This window comes from Merops nubicus, unplaced genomic scaffold, assembly GCF_000691845.1.
Source record: "Merops nubicus isolate BGI_N331 unplaced genomic scaffold, ASM69184v1 scaffold14827, whole genome shotgun sequence".
In the NCBI taxonomy this organism is placed as follows: Eukaryota; Metazoa; Chordata; class Aves; order Coraciiformes; family Meropidae; genus Merops; species Merops nubicus.
The window spans coordinates 55,505-73,575 of record NW_008619692.1 but is presented as its reverse complement, the minus strand read 5'-3'; the positions used below and the strand labels follow the sequence as shown (position 1 = coordinate 73,575).

At 39.7% G+C, this 18,071-nt stretch overlaps 1 protein-coding gene across 1 annotated transcript in view; it reads right to left on the bottom strand.

Annotated features, from left to right (window-relative positions):
* Positions 1-5,917: 5,917 nt before the first annotated feature.
* Positions 5,918-18,071, bottom strand: part of ORC5 (origin recognition complex, subunit 5) — a 65,801-nt gene continuing 53,647 nt past the window's right edge. The window contains exons 13-14 of the mRNA XM_008943885.1: positions 9,987-10,099; positions 5,918-6,755 (exon numbers count right to left, since the gene is read on the bottom strand). Coding sequence (XP_008942133.1) covers positions 6,710-6,755; positions 9,987-10,099 — 159 coding nt within the window. The 3' untranslated portion in view covers positions 5,918-6,709. The remainder of the gene's footprint in view (positions 6,756-9,986; positions 10,100-18,071) is intronic.

Sequence of the window (18,071 nt, the reverse complement as noted above, 5' to 3'; positions counted from 1 at the left end):
AGGGAAAGAAAAGGAGCTGGGATTGTACTGATGGAAATGGGGGAGAGGGAGAAACAGCACAATTGTAAATACACTTTAACTAAAGAGAAACAAGGAAACCAGCAAGAATATAATCAAGTTGTTTATCACCAGTGATAAAACACCTTCCTTTCCATCACTGTCTCTCGGGTACTTTCTTTTGCTGAATTTTGTAGAAACATGCTCCCTCACCTGGCAAGGTTGTCTTAATGAGAGGTTACGTACCTTACTCTCTGCGATTCCTGCTCTCCAACTATTCTCTGACTCTCAGGAGTTAGGAAGCACCTGTGTGAATGTGCTCATTACCTATCTGAAGCCAGAGGAAGCACTCAGCTGCTGAATTTCCAACACAGGCTTCAGAAAAGCCTGCCCGTGAAGATCCATTTCCCAGCCCTACTGCTCCTGTTTTATTCCTCTGAACTCAAATATCTGAACAAAGTACGTGAAATAACAAGCAGCACATATTTCCCTGAGCAAGAATCAAATGCAGAAAGGAAAGTATTTGCATATTAGAAATCCTGCTCTGTAGAAAATCTGTATGTGCCAGGAAAACAGAACATATGTGCTGAATGAATTTAGGCAAAACCGCACCTTCGTTGTGCTGCTTACGAAAAATCACATCTACCACACCGGGTCTGTCACTGACACTGGCTTTACATCAGCATTTCATCAAAATCAAACAAATTTGGAAAAGAAACACCAAGAACAAGATGACAGGCTATGAAACATTCATGGTCCAACGTATTTAATCAGGATTTGGAAAAGAATCTCGCTGAAGTTGAACACCTGTCCTCGAGTACTCAGCAGACCCACCTCCCCCACCCCCCTCCCCAAATATCCAAACAAGGACAGAAGACAGAATGTTGTGGCAACATGTTACTTAACCCGCACCTGTGCTGAGGGGGAACAAGCAGCCCACAGGAGCTGTCCTGCTCCGCTAGCTCATGGGAGATCCCTTCCAAGATGTACAAGCCAGGAGCTGGCTGTGCTGCAGAGCAGCTCTCTGCAAGAGCCATATCAAAAAATATGCAGAATTGTAGCAGGGTACCAGAAGGAAAAGAAGGGAATAAAATCTGGTAGACTTCTGGGTACTTCAAAACATCCGAGGCAAAGAGCAAGTTCATCCCTGCTTCATCTGCAAGGAAAGTCCAGCCCCTTCCCACACTCAAGTTGCACAGCAGTATCCAAATGGTAGGCAGTGAATCGTGTGTTTTCTCTGAGTACTTCACTGTCTGGTGGCGGCAACACCCTTGGAACAGCTGTATGACAAAATCCTTTTTGGCAACTGTGACAGCAGTGGCAACCATTTGTATCCAAACAAAGTACCCGTCTGTTTAATTTGGTTCAAACACTAGTTTTGAAGGAAGAGTTAGGGATGCCTCTGCTGCTTTGGAAAAAGGAGTATTGGTCACTGACAGAGGAGGAGGTGCTGCAAGTACAATACGCTACAACACTCAAACTTTAAGTCTACCTATGACACTTTGTACATCATGTTCTCACTCCAAGACCACTCTGCTTACAGTCATTCACTTGTTCAACTTAAACAGCACGGAAACACCATGGGTCACAGGCTGCTTGACAGCTTTGGTCTTTCTTTAGTACTGTACTTCTAAGCTTCTTGATACTAGAAGCCCAGATACTTGGTTATTCAAATATACGGCTGACATTACTAATGTGTAATAACAAGGAGTATGGTTTTTTCAACTTTCTGTTCTAGCACAGACACTGAACTGTTGCTTTTAAAAGGCACCCCCATGTATAGTTTTCAAGCAATCTTCATGATAACAGTTGCACTTCGGCAGTTTCAACTCTGCTGACATACACAAATGATTTTTCTATTGTTTTCAGATTTAATTTTTAAATGGTTTTAATAAACACACCCAAAAACAAAGAATCAAAGAATAAAACTGAGCTTACTCTGTACTTACCTCTCAGAATATTGCAGTTTATACAAATCTGCCTGTTTGGAGTAAAAGATGTCACATGGAAGCCAAGATTTAAAAAAAGGTAGTTTTTGCTATTAATCTTCCATTCCATATTCTTGTGGAGTCGTTCTGGCATATAAAACCACATAAGATTTGGTGTTGTATATGATTAGACTTGCTAATCGAATTGTATCTTCATCCCAATGAATATTTACTAACAATGATCAGGCTCTTTTTTAAGTTCTGCCATTCTGTCATCGAGAAAACTGGAGAAGTTACTGTCACCTCAAGTAGCATTTACTCCTGGATGGAGTAAATCTGTTTCAGAGTTATCTGGGCTAAAACACACAGTATGCCCATCTCCAGGCAACCCCTCAAGAGCCTGCTGTTTCTCTCATTCTTCTGTGGCATCCCTGCCAGCACAAGTAGAAGGAATATCTAACCCTGGGATACTCAACTGTACACATTTTGCTCACAGGTCACAGATGTGTAGTATCTGTCCTGCTTGGAATCCTGGCCTTCACACAGTTCTCCTGGCGTGGTTGGCTGTTCCAGTTATGAGGGCAGCAGATAGCACCTGAATGGTCTGGCCAAAACTACTTGGTGGATACTGCAAAAATTTAACCAATGGTAAAAACTGATGTATTCTCACATGGGTAAATCACGGTGCATAGACGCACCTCAAAAAGTGCTCAAATAATCAATTTACTCAAACTCTCACAAAACCAGACACAATAGCTAGGGGGATTGTTATGGCAGAAGCAGCAGGCTCCTGGAGAACCAAAGTGAGGTAAATCACTGTCAAAAAAGAATAAATCTCCTCCTGTGTCACATGTGGATGCACTCTTGCAAGCCTTTTCAAAAAAAAAAAAAAAGATCTCCATGTTATATGTATGAAAATGCAGCTGTTGATGAAGTCAGAGCTATTCAAAGGAACTAATTTCTTTGCAATTGATGACAGCTGCATTTCTCTTTCCATTACTTTCTTGTTGTAAGAACAAGCCCCAGCTTCTGTTGATGTTTAGCCATGGGAGACAGACACTATTAAGTTCGTAATTTTTACAGTATTATAAACCTTTGTGACTCAAGAATTACGAAAAATTCTCTGGTGTTTTTTAAATACGTACTGCTGCACTAAAGTACTGAGGAATTTCTGATTAGGTAGACAACTGTCTTGCTCTGCCCTGTTTGCACAATTTTTAAAACCCACTCTAGAAGGGTTGAAATCCTGGTGCCGAGGACACCAAAGGAGGCCATGCCTCATCCATGAAAACAGGGCCTCAGAACAGAGTATTGCCAGGGTACCTAGTAAGAAACTGAGCAGTAACTTATAAACTCATTGACATGGATATATAGAAATATTTCTAGTTTGTCAGAATTAATCCTGCTATTCATCATCAGCACAGTTATAGCCTACATCAATCATTCGCACTTCAGTCACCTTCTTCATTCTCGTACTCTGCTGATTCAGCTTTAAATTTTATATCACTGATAGGAGTCTTTCAAAAAGGTCACAAAAGTGCATCCAGTGTAAGGACAGTGGCTCTGTCTAATGGATCTTCCATTACCACTCCTCCTCCAGTTAACATCATTTCAGCCAAATTAACTACATTCCACAAAAATCTGTATCCTCATCCTTTGGATTTACACTGGAAACAATTATCAGGCTAGTAGGGAAGAAAATAAATCAAAAAATATCAGCAGCACCACGTTTCCTCGCTAATTATTTCTAAGACACTTATTTCACATTTTCTATAGTTTGTGCTCCAAATCTTGGTCTGGGTAGCTTTGAAGGTCTGGTCCACTACATGGGAGTGATGGGGTGACTGAAAAGATGGGACAACCACAGAAGCACATATGACACAATGTAAAAGGGATGTTTATCCAGCTGCAACCTTAACCAGAACTTACACAACTGATTTGATTCCTCATTCAAACATTGCCAAGACATATACTAAACACCAGCTCTGAAATATGGTACATTTAGTCCTTTCCATCTATACTGCCTGTCCAGCATCTATAGGCAATTAAGTCTTGAACTGGTTCTGATCTTCATCCCTTTCTAGAAAAGCCATGGCAATAGTGAAAATAAAAATAATTTATGCATATTTATGAGCTCATTCCTAATAACCAATTGAATTTTAACCTTAAAACTATCAAACAAGTCTATTTCATTAAGTAATGTTACAAGAAACTATGTGTATTTATAGATGCACACTGCTGAAAAACTAAGATTCTGGAATTAAACCACACAAACTCGAGCTTGGGTCAATCTGCTATTATACTAGAGCAAAAGACCATGACACTTGATTTTTCTTTTTTTTGTTTGTAATTTCTGAATCTGTAGCTCATCTTTCATCAACCCCCATCATAAGCCACATTAGAAATATCCCTGAAATGGCTGCAGACTAAGGCTAAGTGGTAAAAATCCTATTAATTTATTTGCCATAGTAAAGAAGATGTAAATGTTGCCTGAAAACATCTGCAACGTGACCCAAATCCATTGTGTATCCATATACTCACATAGGGCTACCTGTAAAGCTGTCTTTTATGCTCTCCTTGTATTCTCCTAACGTGTGTGTCTGCAAATATTTTTTAGCATGTGACATTTTCATGCAGGCTGAATGGAAATGTGATATTATTCACAACTTACTGTTAGTAGTAAGCTTCCCCAAGAAGAGCTTCTTTCTTCTGCTTGGTAGGTGCTAAGCTTTTCAGCCATCCTGACTATCACCAAGAGTGCTTCACAAGCTGGCACTGTCCCTCCCCAGCAGTACTGCCCTGCCTCACTTTGCTGAAAGCCATAAACCAGGTTGGCTGCAGAGTTTTTGAAGTTTTATGACTGAAGAGTTGTAGCATTTAATAAACGCATATCAGTTTCATGTTTCATATATCATATTTTAATCCAGATCAGATGTCACAAAACCCCACGATGTATTGCTGCTGCTTTACATGGACTAGTTTATAGACACCTCAAATCCTCTTTCTTCTCTAACTTTCAGCCCTAGGTAGTCATACAGGAGATCCACAAAGGCTGAGCTCAGTTCAGGGAAAATGCTGTGAAAGTCCAAAGTTCACGTTATGTACATTATTTATTCATAAAAAGAAAAGCAGGTAGTAAACATTTTGGAAGAGGTGATGTATTTGTATCCAAGCACTTCAGTAAGCGTGACAAACGTTGCCACCTCATGGACAGGTGCAGGGTTTGATTCATCGCAGCGGTAGGAAGGAAAAGGGACCACGGAGATGACTCACTGCTGCCCTTCCACACTCTCCTGAGGAGGGAAGTGACAGCTCGGCCAGAAAAGATGCTTTTGTCACTTAGATTGACCTGGAACTCATTCATTTGGGTCCGAATCCAGAAGCCTGGCTACACAATCACAGCTGGGGGGGACACGGGGGTGTGTGGAAGGGAAAGCTACACACGTTCAGGGTATTTGACTATCTCAAATACCAGAGCAAGGATGGGAAAGAATGATTTTTTTTTTCCTCAGAAGAAAAAAAAAAAATGGTCATCACAGGACATGTCACAGCCTTGTATAGTCCCACAGTCAAAGGCCAGCATTCAGGAGTCATTCAGGAGTAAGATACCTAAGTAACAGGCTGTGGGACCTGGAGTTTTCAAGAGAGTAATAGAAATCTTCAGATTCATGAAGACAATCCCAAATTTGTATTATTAGGGGATTTTAATACCCCTATAAAATGTAGCAGCAGTTGGGAATCCTCTACTTGTAAACTGGAGACAAATGATGGAGACTATTTCATCATGTATTTCCAAAGCTAAACTTTTATGTTACAATGCCGCATCCATTACTCACTGTTACCACTCTTTTGGGGAACTGCTGCAGGACTACTATCACCTGTTGAATTTCCCTCTTTCTGTTGGCAAGGCAGCTGTGCCATCCTCATCTACAGCACCGATACGGTTACAAAAGGCATTACACAGTGTGTATCTCTTAGTCAGTCATTGCAAACAGCATTATAATTAGCACTCAGTATAACTGAATGAGCATAAAAGGACTATAAAATGTTAAAACCAAAATAAAACCTTTCAAGTTTAACATCAGGATAGAACTTTAAATAATAACAATTTTTTAAAACTGAAGCTTTGTAAAAATAGATTCATAGTCAACATTTATGAATGGTCTGAAAAAAGACAGTCTAGTGATTAACGGGGAGTTTCCTATCATTGTGATCCCATATAACAGTGTAACAGTCTGCCTACGTATGACTGAAGAGAAGGAAGGTTTTATACCAGCTTGATTTTAAATATGTTCTTATGTTTATTATATTTTGCTACGCCACTCTCCTAAAATGGTGGCCTCAGGAAAAGCTGCTTTGGCAGGCAATTGTAAAGATTCCTGTGGAGAGGAAGTGAAAAGACTGGGCATACAAACAAGGGCTGCTGCCATGTTCAAAGCACTGGGGAGAGTTCATAGAGCAAAATGCAGTCCTAAGTAAATGGGTTTCAGGCAATTTCAGTGTTAAGATAACATCATTAAGAGCAGAACAGATTGTGCTCAAACCCTGCTGTTTATAATTAACACATTGCTTCCAAATACTCCAGGGTCCCTGGTAAATAGTCCTCTGCTCAGATCCACCCAGACCAATCAGAGTATTTTCATCAGGTTCCATGCTGGGCCAGCACCTGTTTGGACAAATCCAAAAGAGCCAAAATATTCTTCTTTCTGGCCAGCTAAGTAGAGAGATGAACACAGCTTGCCTTAGTCATTGTCACAGTGTCCATATGGCCGTGAAGCTTGTTTTCACAAGAAATCGTACAAGTACTTTATTATGTCGAAGTTCACGGTCCTATAAACAAAACCACAGTGCATTAATCTTAGAGCAAGCATCTTAACAGTGCTAAGACTTTAGCATGTTTGGAGACAGCACATGTGGGACATTCTGCACAACCAAAATCAAGCAGTATCTCCAAAAGGAATGCAATCAAAGATGAATGAATTTTTAACTTCTAGCATTACATACAGTATTTCTTCTCTGATTATTTGAACTCTGTAATATTCTAAAAAAGAAACAAAGCAGCTTTCTAGTAAAAAGTGGAAGATTTCTATTTGGAACATTAAGCAGTAAAAAAATATACCAAAGTTAATATGATTATATTTTCACACACGTGAAAGTCTAGTTGGTGATTCAAAACAGCAATCTTTTATGCTATTGAATGTTTTCTTCATCTTCCAAACCACCTGTTTTAGCACGTACTACAGAACTCCTTCGCCTCTGCTCATCTGCAATCTGAGTTTCCAGTCTTGACACTAGTTGACCCATGTTCATAGCTAAATTTGAAAAATGGAAGAATGCCACTCAATGGGATAGAAGATTTTAATGTATACTTTTGTACTTTAATGACAGGCAAAATGAAAGAACAGTAGAATAAAACATATAATTACTTTTTTTGTCTCTAAACTCATTCAGTTATACAATCCAACACTCAGGGTTTGGGGTTTACTGTTTGAATAAATAATGCAAATTACTGCATATAATGACACGTATAAAATGAAAAGGGTTTTTTTAAAAAGTATTCAATGATGCAAAAATAACCACTCACAATGCTAAGTGAGATTAACTGGATGAATGTCTTATTTGGGAGACTACAATCATTTAATATTCTCTGTTCATGCATCATCCTGTAACCCACTTTTCAAGAAGTTTCTATAAAACATCAAAATGGGCAGAGAAAAAGTTCTGAAATTCTCAAGATACATAAGAAATACTGTGTTTAAGTCTACTTAATAATTTAGTGGCAAAATTATATAAACTGCCACTGTCAGACTTGCATGACACTGTGTCACTCAAGAAAAGTGCTTTAGTTACAAGGCTATCCACAGAAATAAAATCACGCACTCTAACAAATGCTGACCTTATCAACTAAATGAGCAATCATCCTGCCCTAAAAACCAGGTTCATTAGAGGCTATATGAAAAGATCCATTATATTCAACAGATGTTAAAAGATCAATACTTCAGCTACAGAAAACTTAAGAACTCAGGTCTCAAATTCTTAAAGCAGAAATTAAACATTTCTAACAAAGAAATGTCTAACCTTACTTTCAGCTAAGTGTGTTACTACTATGCGGTAAGTACCATGGGAATGTCTCTGCAAAGACTGAATACATGCAACAGAACAGAGCCAGACACAAGGTTCTGTGGTACTCGAGACAGAGACTGTGCATGCCCACTGGTTATCACAGCAAAAGCAAGCAGGAAGAGACAAGGTTTTTTTATTCTTTTCCAAAAGCAGATGGCTATTTTTTTTTTTTCTTTTAAATGAAAGCTTCACTTTTGTTTAAAAATTAAATAACAATCTGAACTGCTTGATGGGGGGTGGGTAGGGGAAGAAGAGAGATCAATTTTCTGTCCCACTCTTTGCCCTCTTTAGCCTTCCACTAGGAAATATGCTAAGTAGCAAGGTTGAGAAGGTAACGAGGCTGAGGTACACGGGGATTTCAGGGACTAACAAATTTATTTTTAGTACTATTACAGTAACAGAGAAAAAAAAAATCTGGAGATGGGACACTTATTTGATGTGTGCTTTGGTTGAAATGGCAAAGTAGTTGTTCTTTGCAATACATACCTCTCCCACAAGCAGTTAAAAACTGCAGGCAGCGGTAAGACTGTAGTACAGCTAGAAAGGAAAATTTCCGACAGCACAGAAGATGATGCCTTCGCCTTACAGCTAGCTAGCCCCATCAGGACAAGGGGGAAAACCATTTATTATGGGTTCATAAAACCTTCTCTTTTATAGATAATACTCCTAGAAGTTACAACAAAAACTGAGGGCTTTAAACAATTCCTAATAAAAGAAGTGTAACAAAGGAACAAAACAAAAAAAAGGGAGGTGGGTGAGAACAAGAGAAAAGTAGAGGAGTCCAACTTTAAGATCTGTCTGGGTTATATGCTGCCTACATAAACACTTCCAGAATACCTGGAGGGGGAAAAGAACTGCTTTCTTCCTCAAAAAATGTAGGAAAAATCAGCCACGAGACAGAGAAACGTGTACACACACACACACACACACACACATAAATACACACACACATCCCTGACCTAACGGAAAGCCAGCCAAAACACTGTATTGTGCACTGACATTTGAAGGGATAGCACCTCCAAGAACTACTTTCTTTGGTAAGCATGAACTGCATAGCACAAGTTCTGGTCCTGTTTTCTGGCCATCTCTTCCTTCTTGGAACTTCAATGGAGCCTATGAAACTTCTAAGGATGTTTAAGTTGCAAGTAGAGGGCCATCTCTTCAAGTATCTTAATTCAAGGACCCTCAGTCAGTACAGAGGTTATTAACTGGTCTCTCACTCACCATAGGAGTTAGAGCAGAGTCAAGAACTTGGTGACTTTTATATACACAACAATCCATGCTGCTGAGCAGATGGTCTGCTGTACTTGGTACCAGTGTGAGCTTTTTCAGGACATCATTCACAAGTGACATTATTGCTGAGAATAGCAAACTGACTGCAAAACCATGGAGGACCTGGCAGCGCGGTCCAGCCAGGCCCAAAACAGATAAAATTTCATTCCGTGGCCTGTCCAACTGCAAATGGAAATTAGTGTGCCTGTGGGGTTTATTGACAAGACTATTGGACGTTTAACAGCTCAGGAGAGCAACATATGCACTGAAGTTACAGGTTAGCATCTATGCCACAGGATCCTCTGACATCCCACATTACAGAGAAGAGCTGGCCTCAAATGCACCTCTCTTCCTTTTTTCCATGTTATTTCTGGGCTCTGTTCTGGCTACAGCCTCTCCAGCCAAGCCCTGCTAATGAGCTGGCTGCAGCAACATGTGTGAGGTGATGTGTTTGGCATTGCATAAAAATGAGACACAGGCTTGATCGCTGCCTATGAATTGCATACGTTTTTGTCTGTAATTTATCAGCATCTATCCTGATGGACGCAGAATTGTTCACAGACTCCAAAGCTGAAGGTTCTGAATGGAGCCACTGAGGTACTTACAAACTAATTCAATAAATGAATACATCGGCGTGCAACAGTGAACAATCTCCAACAGGCTTACCGGGCAACAGCTCTGATGAAGTCCAGAGATACTGTACATTTGTATCGTGGTCCATCAAGCTGGTCATTATGGCCAACCATAGATAACAGCTGGAGAGTCACAAGAGAGGTGATCTACAAACAAGAGACATCAGCAATATGAGCCATTTTTGCTAGCATAATTGGTAGTGGTCAATTATCCCCCTCCCTCCAGTGGCATCATTCTTGCATTTCCCTAGAAAGTCATTCATATTTGCTCACTGATTTCCCCATAGTTCAGTAACCAGCAAACTCAGGAACAGATATATGTTTTCACCATTACATTTTCAGCACAAGCACAGAGAGACACAGGCTAAACCCTTCATCTTTTGTATCAAAAGTTATCCTGGAGTTCTGGATCAGAGGGAAAAAGGCAATGTGGAGAACAGGGATAAGCAGCATGAGCTGAGCATTTTCCAAATTTCTGCTTGACAACCAAGAAAGACTTTGATTCTCTTTCCTTTATACCCTCTTGAACTTTCACACTCAAAAATGGATATTCCTGTGCCAGCTCAGACACATTTTTGAGCAGATAGATGTATTGCTCTACTCCAGACAAAAAAGAATTTGGAAGTTGGAAAGGAAAGGCTGGAAGATTGTGTGCTTAAAAAGAGCAGGAAAGGAAGAAGGAAAGGAGAGAAATTTGCTTACAAACACACATACAATGTCTTGACAGAGCCAATGAATATTTTACCAGAATAGCAATGTACCAGCATATTTTTCACTATCTTCATTCCTCCAAATGATGACTGTGGTATCACTAAAGTGCACTTGTGGGATGTCACTGTTGAGGGCAGCCAGTCTGTTCTGCCTTAGTTAGGAGAAAACACAGTGGTGATTCCACTGTCTCCCTACCTCTCCCCAGCTTCGAGAGGAAAGAAATATGTAAAAGCAGAAAAGATGAAACATTTTCCCTGGCCTGTGCTATAGATACCACTGAGAACTCAAGGCAAGAACTTCATTCTATGAAGAACTGGTATCTGGCCACAGCTCTACTTCTCAAAAAAACCCAGCGAACCATGGTCTATCTCTGTGTAATGATAATAGCATAGTAAGGAATTTCTGAAGAATAAATGTATTGGGAAAGCGAGTGTGAGCTCAAACCTTCAAGGAAGCACACTGCTATAAAAAGCAGCAGCCAGTTCTTACCAGTATCAATCAGAAAAAAACCCTAACTCAGTAATAACCCGTCTTTTGCTGAACTTGAACTTGTTCTTTAAATTTGTGACAGTGATTGCAGGAGGTAGGAATAATTATTAAAGTTTTCCTTTAAGTGGACGTAATATAAAAAAATGACATCTACCTGTGGAGAATAGAAAAAAAAAAGCAGTCACCAAGAATAAGGCAGTTCTTATCACAGCCTGTGCTTAACTTTCTCTTATAAGGCATTAGATAACAATAATCTGGATGCCATCATTCTGCAAAGTCCTTGGAGTTTGGTTAAGGAATACTGGCCTGCCTATATTCACAAAGAGAAATTCCTTTTACTTAACTCAGGTCTATAAATTACATTACAGTGTAGCACATGATTTACAAATTGTTAGTGCTAACAGCATTTAAGAAAACTGAATTCAGTGTATGGTAAATGGCTCAAACCCCAGTTCATTAATCACTTTAACATATCACTGAATGGAGGTCAACCTCAAACTTGTTAAAATGCTTATTTTCTTAAAAGACTCATGAGTTTGGGAGCACATTTTTCTAGTCTCCATCCAACAAAACCCTCAGTCAGCAAAGAAGCATTATGGAATAATCTGCTATAACAATTGTGATCTTACACCCTGGTGCAGCATTACTAGCAAAACACTTCTTCAATACGTACTTGCAGCTGATCTCATGTTCAGAAATCACCAATGAAGGAATGGCAGGAGGCTCCTAAAAGCTCCCAATGAGCACAGCAAAAGCCTAGATACTTTGGAGCTGGAGCCATCTCAGTTTTATGTGGGATGTAAACATGACCTTGCTGCTGCATTAGAAATGCTTCAGCAATGCTTCAACAACAACTTGTAACCATTTTCTTCTCCAACAAGCACCAAATAGTATGTGTATAACATAAGGCAGGCAATGTAAAATTCCTTAATAAAAGCTGACACAATATAACTGAAACAGCATCAGACTTTTGTTTCATTGTTTTTGACTCAATATACAATATTACAAGACAAATGAAGCTATTGATCAGAGTAACACAGACTTACTTTGCAAACTGCAGCCCTTCACTCATTTCTTTCAAAAATTGTCTATTTAGCTCAATAAAATGTCATCCCAGGGAAATGAGTGTTGAAACTGTGAGCCCTGATCCTGAGATGGCTTAAAAACACAGAATTAGAGACAACAACCATTTTCAATTCATGCAGGTAAGGGAAAAACGGAACACATATCTTATGTGGGTAAACAGCCAAGTGCTAGAAGCTAAAAAACCTAACTTGTGAGTCTTCAGAACAGAAGGAAAGAAAAGAAGAAGGAGCAGAATTCAAAATCTAGTTACAGATTCCTAGCCTGCACATCGAGAAGGGTAGAGATCTGAGAAGGACAAATCCAAAAGCCTGTGTGCTGAGGTGAGAGCAGCCTGGAGCTCTGTTTGCACAGCTTTTTCAATGGGCTCAGGGAGAATCAAGGCCAACAAGAGAGTTCTGTCACCTCAAAGCAATGACTTTCATTTTTCTGCTGTGTATAATATAGCAGGATTCTCCTGCTGATGAGTCAACCTTCAAATTGGGCAAAATGGCGGGTGTTTTTTTCCCCAAACTGCTTAGTTAGAAGAGTCGATTGTGATAGATGTGGAATTAAGTTCCTCAAATATTCTATGCTGAACTTATCTGTCCAGTCCCAATTAATAAAAATAAGATATCTGTCTTCACCAAATGTTTAAGTAGTCTTCCAGGACACAGAAGGTTCAATTCCCTCTGGACACAAGAGGTGTGACTGCCTCTTCACTGTACACCTGACAGCCAACTGGGGTGGGGGCAGTGAAGAAAGGCAGAAAAAGCTTTGTACGGTATTAAAACATTACCAGATCTAACTTTCACTCTAAATGCTTCTGAGCTGAGCTATTTTGCATTAAATTACCTTCATAGAAACAGTCTTGCTCTCTCTCTGCCTACTTAGGGCATTCAGCTGGTACAGCAGGACATGGTGAAATGAACTGAGCTCAAGTAGCAAACTTTTAAAAATCCACAATTTTAATGTTCTGTTAACTCTTAAGGTCCAAGTGCCACCTATAATTAAGTGCTGGAAAAAAATATTATTGTTTCAAAGATTCAGGTGTTGTAAAACTATGGAGGCAATCAGTTCTTAAATGAAAATACATCAAGAGTTTGAAACAGTTGGGAAAAATAAAAATGCAATGGCAAGTAAATTGCACTTAGCAAAAAACCACACCCAAACTTTTAAAAGCTGCCTTTTTTTTTTTTTTTTTTTACTATACCATAGGCATAATGGCTCCATTTCATTATCACAAAAGCCTGGGAAAAAACATCTGGCAAGGATGGACTAGAAACAAGCTAGAAAAACTGTGTGAGTGACATAAAGAATATTTATAAAGAATCTTCTGAACAAAAGAAATCACAGTTGGAAGAAATATTCTAAAGCTATTAATGAAATTAATGTTAGATCTAGTAATGATTTAATATCAGTAAATTTCCTGCAGGAGTAACAAGAAAATCTGAAGTTACTGATATGAACAGGCATCTCTGATACATTGAAAAATAAACCAAGATTGAGCTTTCTTTGAAATGTATTTGTGGGAGAAACCTGCTGCTTGGAGGCAAGGTGAGAACAGTTATAAAATCACGGTAAAGAGCTGCTGCCAGTAGGGAATGATTGCACAGATTGCTTCTGGAGATTCACTGGACAAATATGGACATTGAAACCTCTGGAAAAAAACAAGCAACCTACAAACCATCCTTAAAGGCTGCTTTTTTTCTTACCAGCCTGGACTAATAGATGGGCCTTGCACCATTCTCCAAGCAGACACAAAGATGGGCTTTTTCAGCACATGGCTGCATGGAAGTGAGAAGGATTCCAGAAGCAAGGTCTGTCTGCTGAGAAAGGCCAGGCTCTTCCCAAGGACACCACAAGAAACCAGAGGACATTATCAGCAGTGCAAAACATGAACAGAATTAACACCCGAGAGATAGGAAAACACATGGTTGGTTTGAGTAAGCAGTGATTGCCTATCCCAAGAAAGAGTCTGGACAAAGTGTGCAACACATCCAAACACAAAGGATAAGACTAAACAGAGAAAACGATGCTGACTACTGGGGAGGAGAGAGTGGGGGTGGGTAGAGAAAAAGCAGCAAGCCGTTTCCTCTGATATGATTGAAATCTCACCAAGTGGTCATTTTAAAACTGAACTAGAAAAATATTAATGGAAGACTAGCAGGAACAATTTCAAACTGTCAGAAATATACTAGATGATCTGTGAGGTACTTTCCATCTCCACAGTCTATAATCTTCAATTATTTTGCCCAAGATGCAACATTAAATGTAACTTCAGTCTAGCTCACTTTCACTCATAACTTTTGGTTCTGAACCTCAAACCTACCAAGAAACTGAGAAATTCCCTTATGCAGTAACATCAGAGAACAGTACTAAATTCTTTCATATTAAAATTAAATTTTTAATATTAAAATCATATTAAAATTTATATGTACTTTGTGCTTTGCAGCACCATCACCACATGGGTCTCAAGGCAAACATGCAGCTCACTGCACTTGTTTGAAACCCACCACTGCCAAGAGTTATGTTCATGCACATCCTAAAACCACTGCTATGCAACGCAACGGTTTGAAAACCAGATGCCATTTAGAGAAGACCTTTTAGTCAAAGTGACTGCTGCAATAGTCTCCTGGAGTTAAATTCAATGACTCTAGTACAAGTTATGTGAGTGTAAAAACACCCTGCTCAAAACCATTTCAATCAAAACTATAGTTAGGGTATGCTCAGAACATCAGCCTTGTTAGAAAAGCTCATACGGAAAGCTAACAATAGAACATTGCAATTATATCTATTTTAGCCAACAATTGATGAAAACTGTTCTTATAAAAATTATTAAAAATAAACCAACACTCTTCTGAATGCTTAGATTTTAACAATCATGTTTTCATTCTGAATTATGTTTTGTGCAAGGCTTTTACTGTACAAAAAGTATACAATGCAAGAGACACCCCTCCCAATTGCTTATGGCCTTCCAGTGTGCAGTTAAACATTCATTACTATATGCTTCAGCTAACTATTTTTTTCCACCCTCAGCTTAAATTACCCAACTCTTTTTAAAACTATCTTATGACTGTAGTCAAAACGCCTTTGACGTTAACAGAGCCACCAACAGAGAGGGGTATCCCAGACAGCGCCTCGGTGGTGCTCCACAGACAGCACTCCGTGCCCCTCGCCCAGGTAACACACAGCCTTGGCTGTACAGGATGCTGCAGAGTGCTTGGCAAACAGTGACCCAGTGTGCTCAGAGAGACCTTTTCTTGCATGAACCATAGAATGGTTTGAGTTGGAAGGGACTGTAAAAGACTATCTAGTTCCAAGTCTGCTACCACAAGCGTGGACACCTCCCACTAGACCAGCTTGCTCAAAGCCCCATCCAACCTGGCCTTACACAGATCCAGGGATGGAGCATCCACAACTTCCCTGGGCAACCTGTTCCAGCGTCTCACCACCCTCACAGTGAAAAACTTCTTCCTTGTATCTAATCTAAATCTACCCTCTTTCAGTTTAAAGCCATTACCCTTTGTTGTATCATGACACATCCTCGAAAAAAGTCCCTCCCTATCTTCCCTGTAGGCCCCCTCTAAGCGCTGAAAGGTCACAGTAAGGTCTCCCCAGAGGCCTTCTCTTCTCCAGACTGGACAAACAACTCTCTCAGACTGTCTTCACAGGAGAGATGTTCCAGCCCTCTGAGCATCTTCATGTCCCTCCTCTGGACCTGCTGTTTGTATTTGGTGTCTTTGTCCCGTATTAGTTTTTTGCATTTCTCTGTCACAAGTATTACTTCATTATTTTGTGTTGACTCTCCAGGACCTTGTGTGCTATTTCTGTATCTGTAGGAGTATACATCATACTTCCCAATTTTTAAGTAATTTCTGCATATCTCATCAACAGGTTGACAAAACTTTAACAGAAGACTTCATCAGATTGTGTCAAACAATTTAACACTAATTACTAACTTGAACAAACTTTCAAGACATGAATGTGTTGACAAATTCCAGATGTGATAGCATTATATTCACTAAATGTTTAATTACTGTGGGGTGGAGGGGAAGGAAATCAAGTGACTATTTCTGCTATCATTTATCCTTCAAAAACTAATGTTTCTGAGGCTAACTTTTTTTAAAAAAAAAAAAAAATTATTTTTATATCTATGTAAGGATTTAAAAGTGTTTGTTCTACCATGATGTTAGGGATTGTCATGGTTACAGGGGCTGGGATCAGTTTATCATTATGCGGGTAGAACCAAAATCTGTGTATTCTATACCCTCTATGTCCGTGCTCATGGGCTGTTAACAAAATCATGGGTAGCAGCTGCCCAGGACAGACCTCACACCCCAGGCTATAACAGATAAGGAAAGAGGTCCGGGGAGATGTTAACACCTCCCACCCAGCAGGAAGAATCCTCCTCCCTGTTTATGGGCCCATCCATGCCTCACCCCATGACTCATACAGAGTTCCCCCCCCAGGAGCTATTTCTGTTTAAGGGACCATCAAGGACCCACTGCATGACTCATAGACTGATATCAACCCATTGTGAGATGCACCGCCCAGGGGGAGGAGCCAAGTGCTCCCACCTGGATATAAACTGGGGTTCAGTACAGCACAGGGGGCCTTACCCACTGGATTTCTAGAGGACAAGAGCTACCAGATCCACTGCTTCATCTGGACTGCTACCACCACCCTAACTACAGAGTGTCAGGTTGTATTCTGACTCTGTCTGTGGTTATCCTTTGTATTATTGAATTTATTTTATTTTTTTCTATTAAATGGTATTTTTGTCTTGGAGTCTCTCACTGGTTTGCTTTCAAACCATTACAGGGATGTTCTGCTGTTCCTAAGAAGCACTCTTGACAGCCTGGCAGGAGAGGAGATTTGTATCACATTTCCTCTAAGAATTATCACACAACATGCCTACTTCCAGTCTTGAGTACAATATGTAATTTACCGGATTGAGATCAGCTCATGTCACTGGAACCATCATGTCATACCATCTTTTTCATAAGTGTACTAAATTTTATCATAAAACCAAGAAGTTTTTTCCTTCCAGCACACTGATTTCCACAGATGACTTTCAGAATCTCACTGATAGACAGATAGGAAAACTTGCTTCGGTTTCCCAAGTAATTTTATTCAAAATCTATTTACTTGTATACACTCCTCTATTTTTATCTCTGTGTTCATTGTCTCCTCTGATTTTATTTCACTCAGGGCAAATCTATAAGATTTACAGATTTAAACAAGGGGCTTTTTCAGAGCATAAATGACTCAGCCACCAATAAGATGAAGAAGACAGCCAAAACTTCCCCCTCTTCCTTCAGTTTCTAAAAGATGATCCCTCTGTTTTCAGAGAAATGTTTATTTACCCTCAAGTATGTGACCTTGAATTTCACGCTATTAAACCCACTCAGTTTGTATCATACTCACCACCTTCAACATACTTCTTGCATAACACTTCATAGCAGAAAAGTTTACTAAGCCCAAGGCATACAACCTTGAGTTTTGCACTGCAAAACTCTTTCAGTTTCTACTCTACAGGTCATAAGAATTCTCATACGGTACTTTCCCTGCTGTATAATCAGTGTTCACCACTAGAGTCTTAGAGCACTCAGTCCTAGATTTTGTGTCCTGTTTACACTAAATGCTATTGGACAAAAAAAGTGTTGCCAATTTCATAGACCTATTCAAAGCACACGTGAATCCTTTGCCTTTTTCCTTTTCCCCTCATTCCTTTCTGTACCATCCCACCTTCTCCTGTCTTTCAGGCCACAAAACCCCTTTCTGTACACTAGAAGCTTATGCCTTATTTCTAGCATGTTCTTCTGCAATTGGCTTCCTTGTGGCTTTTCAAACT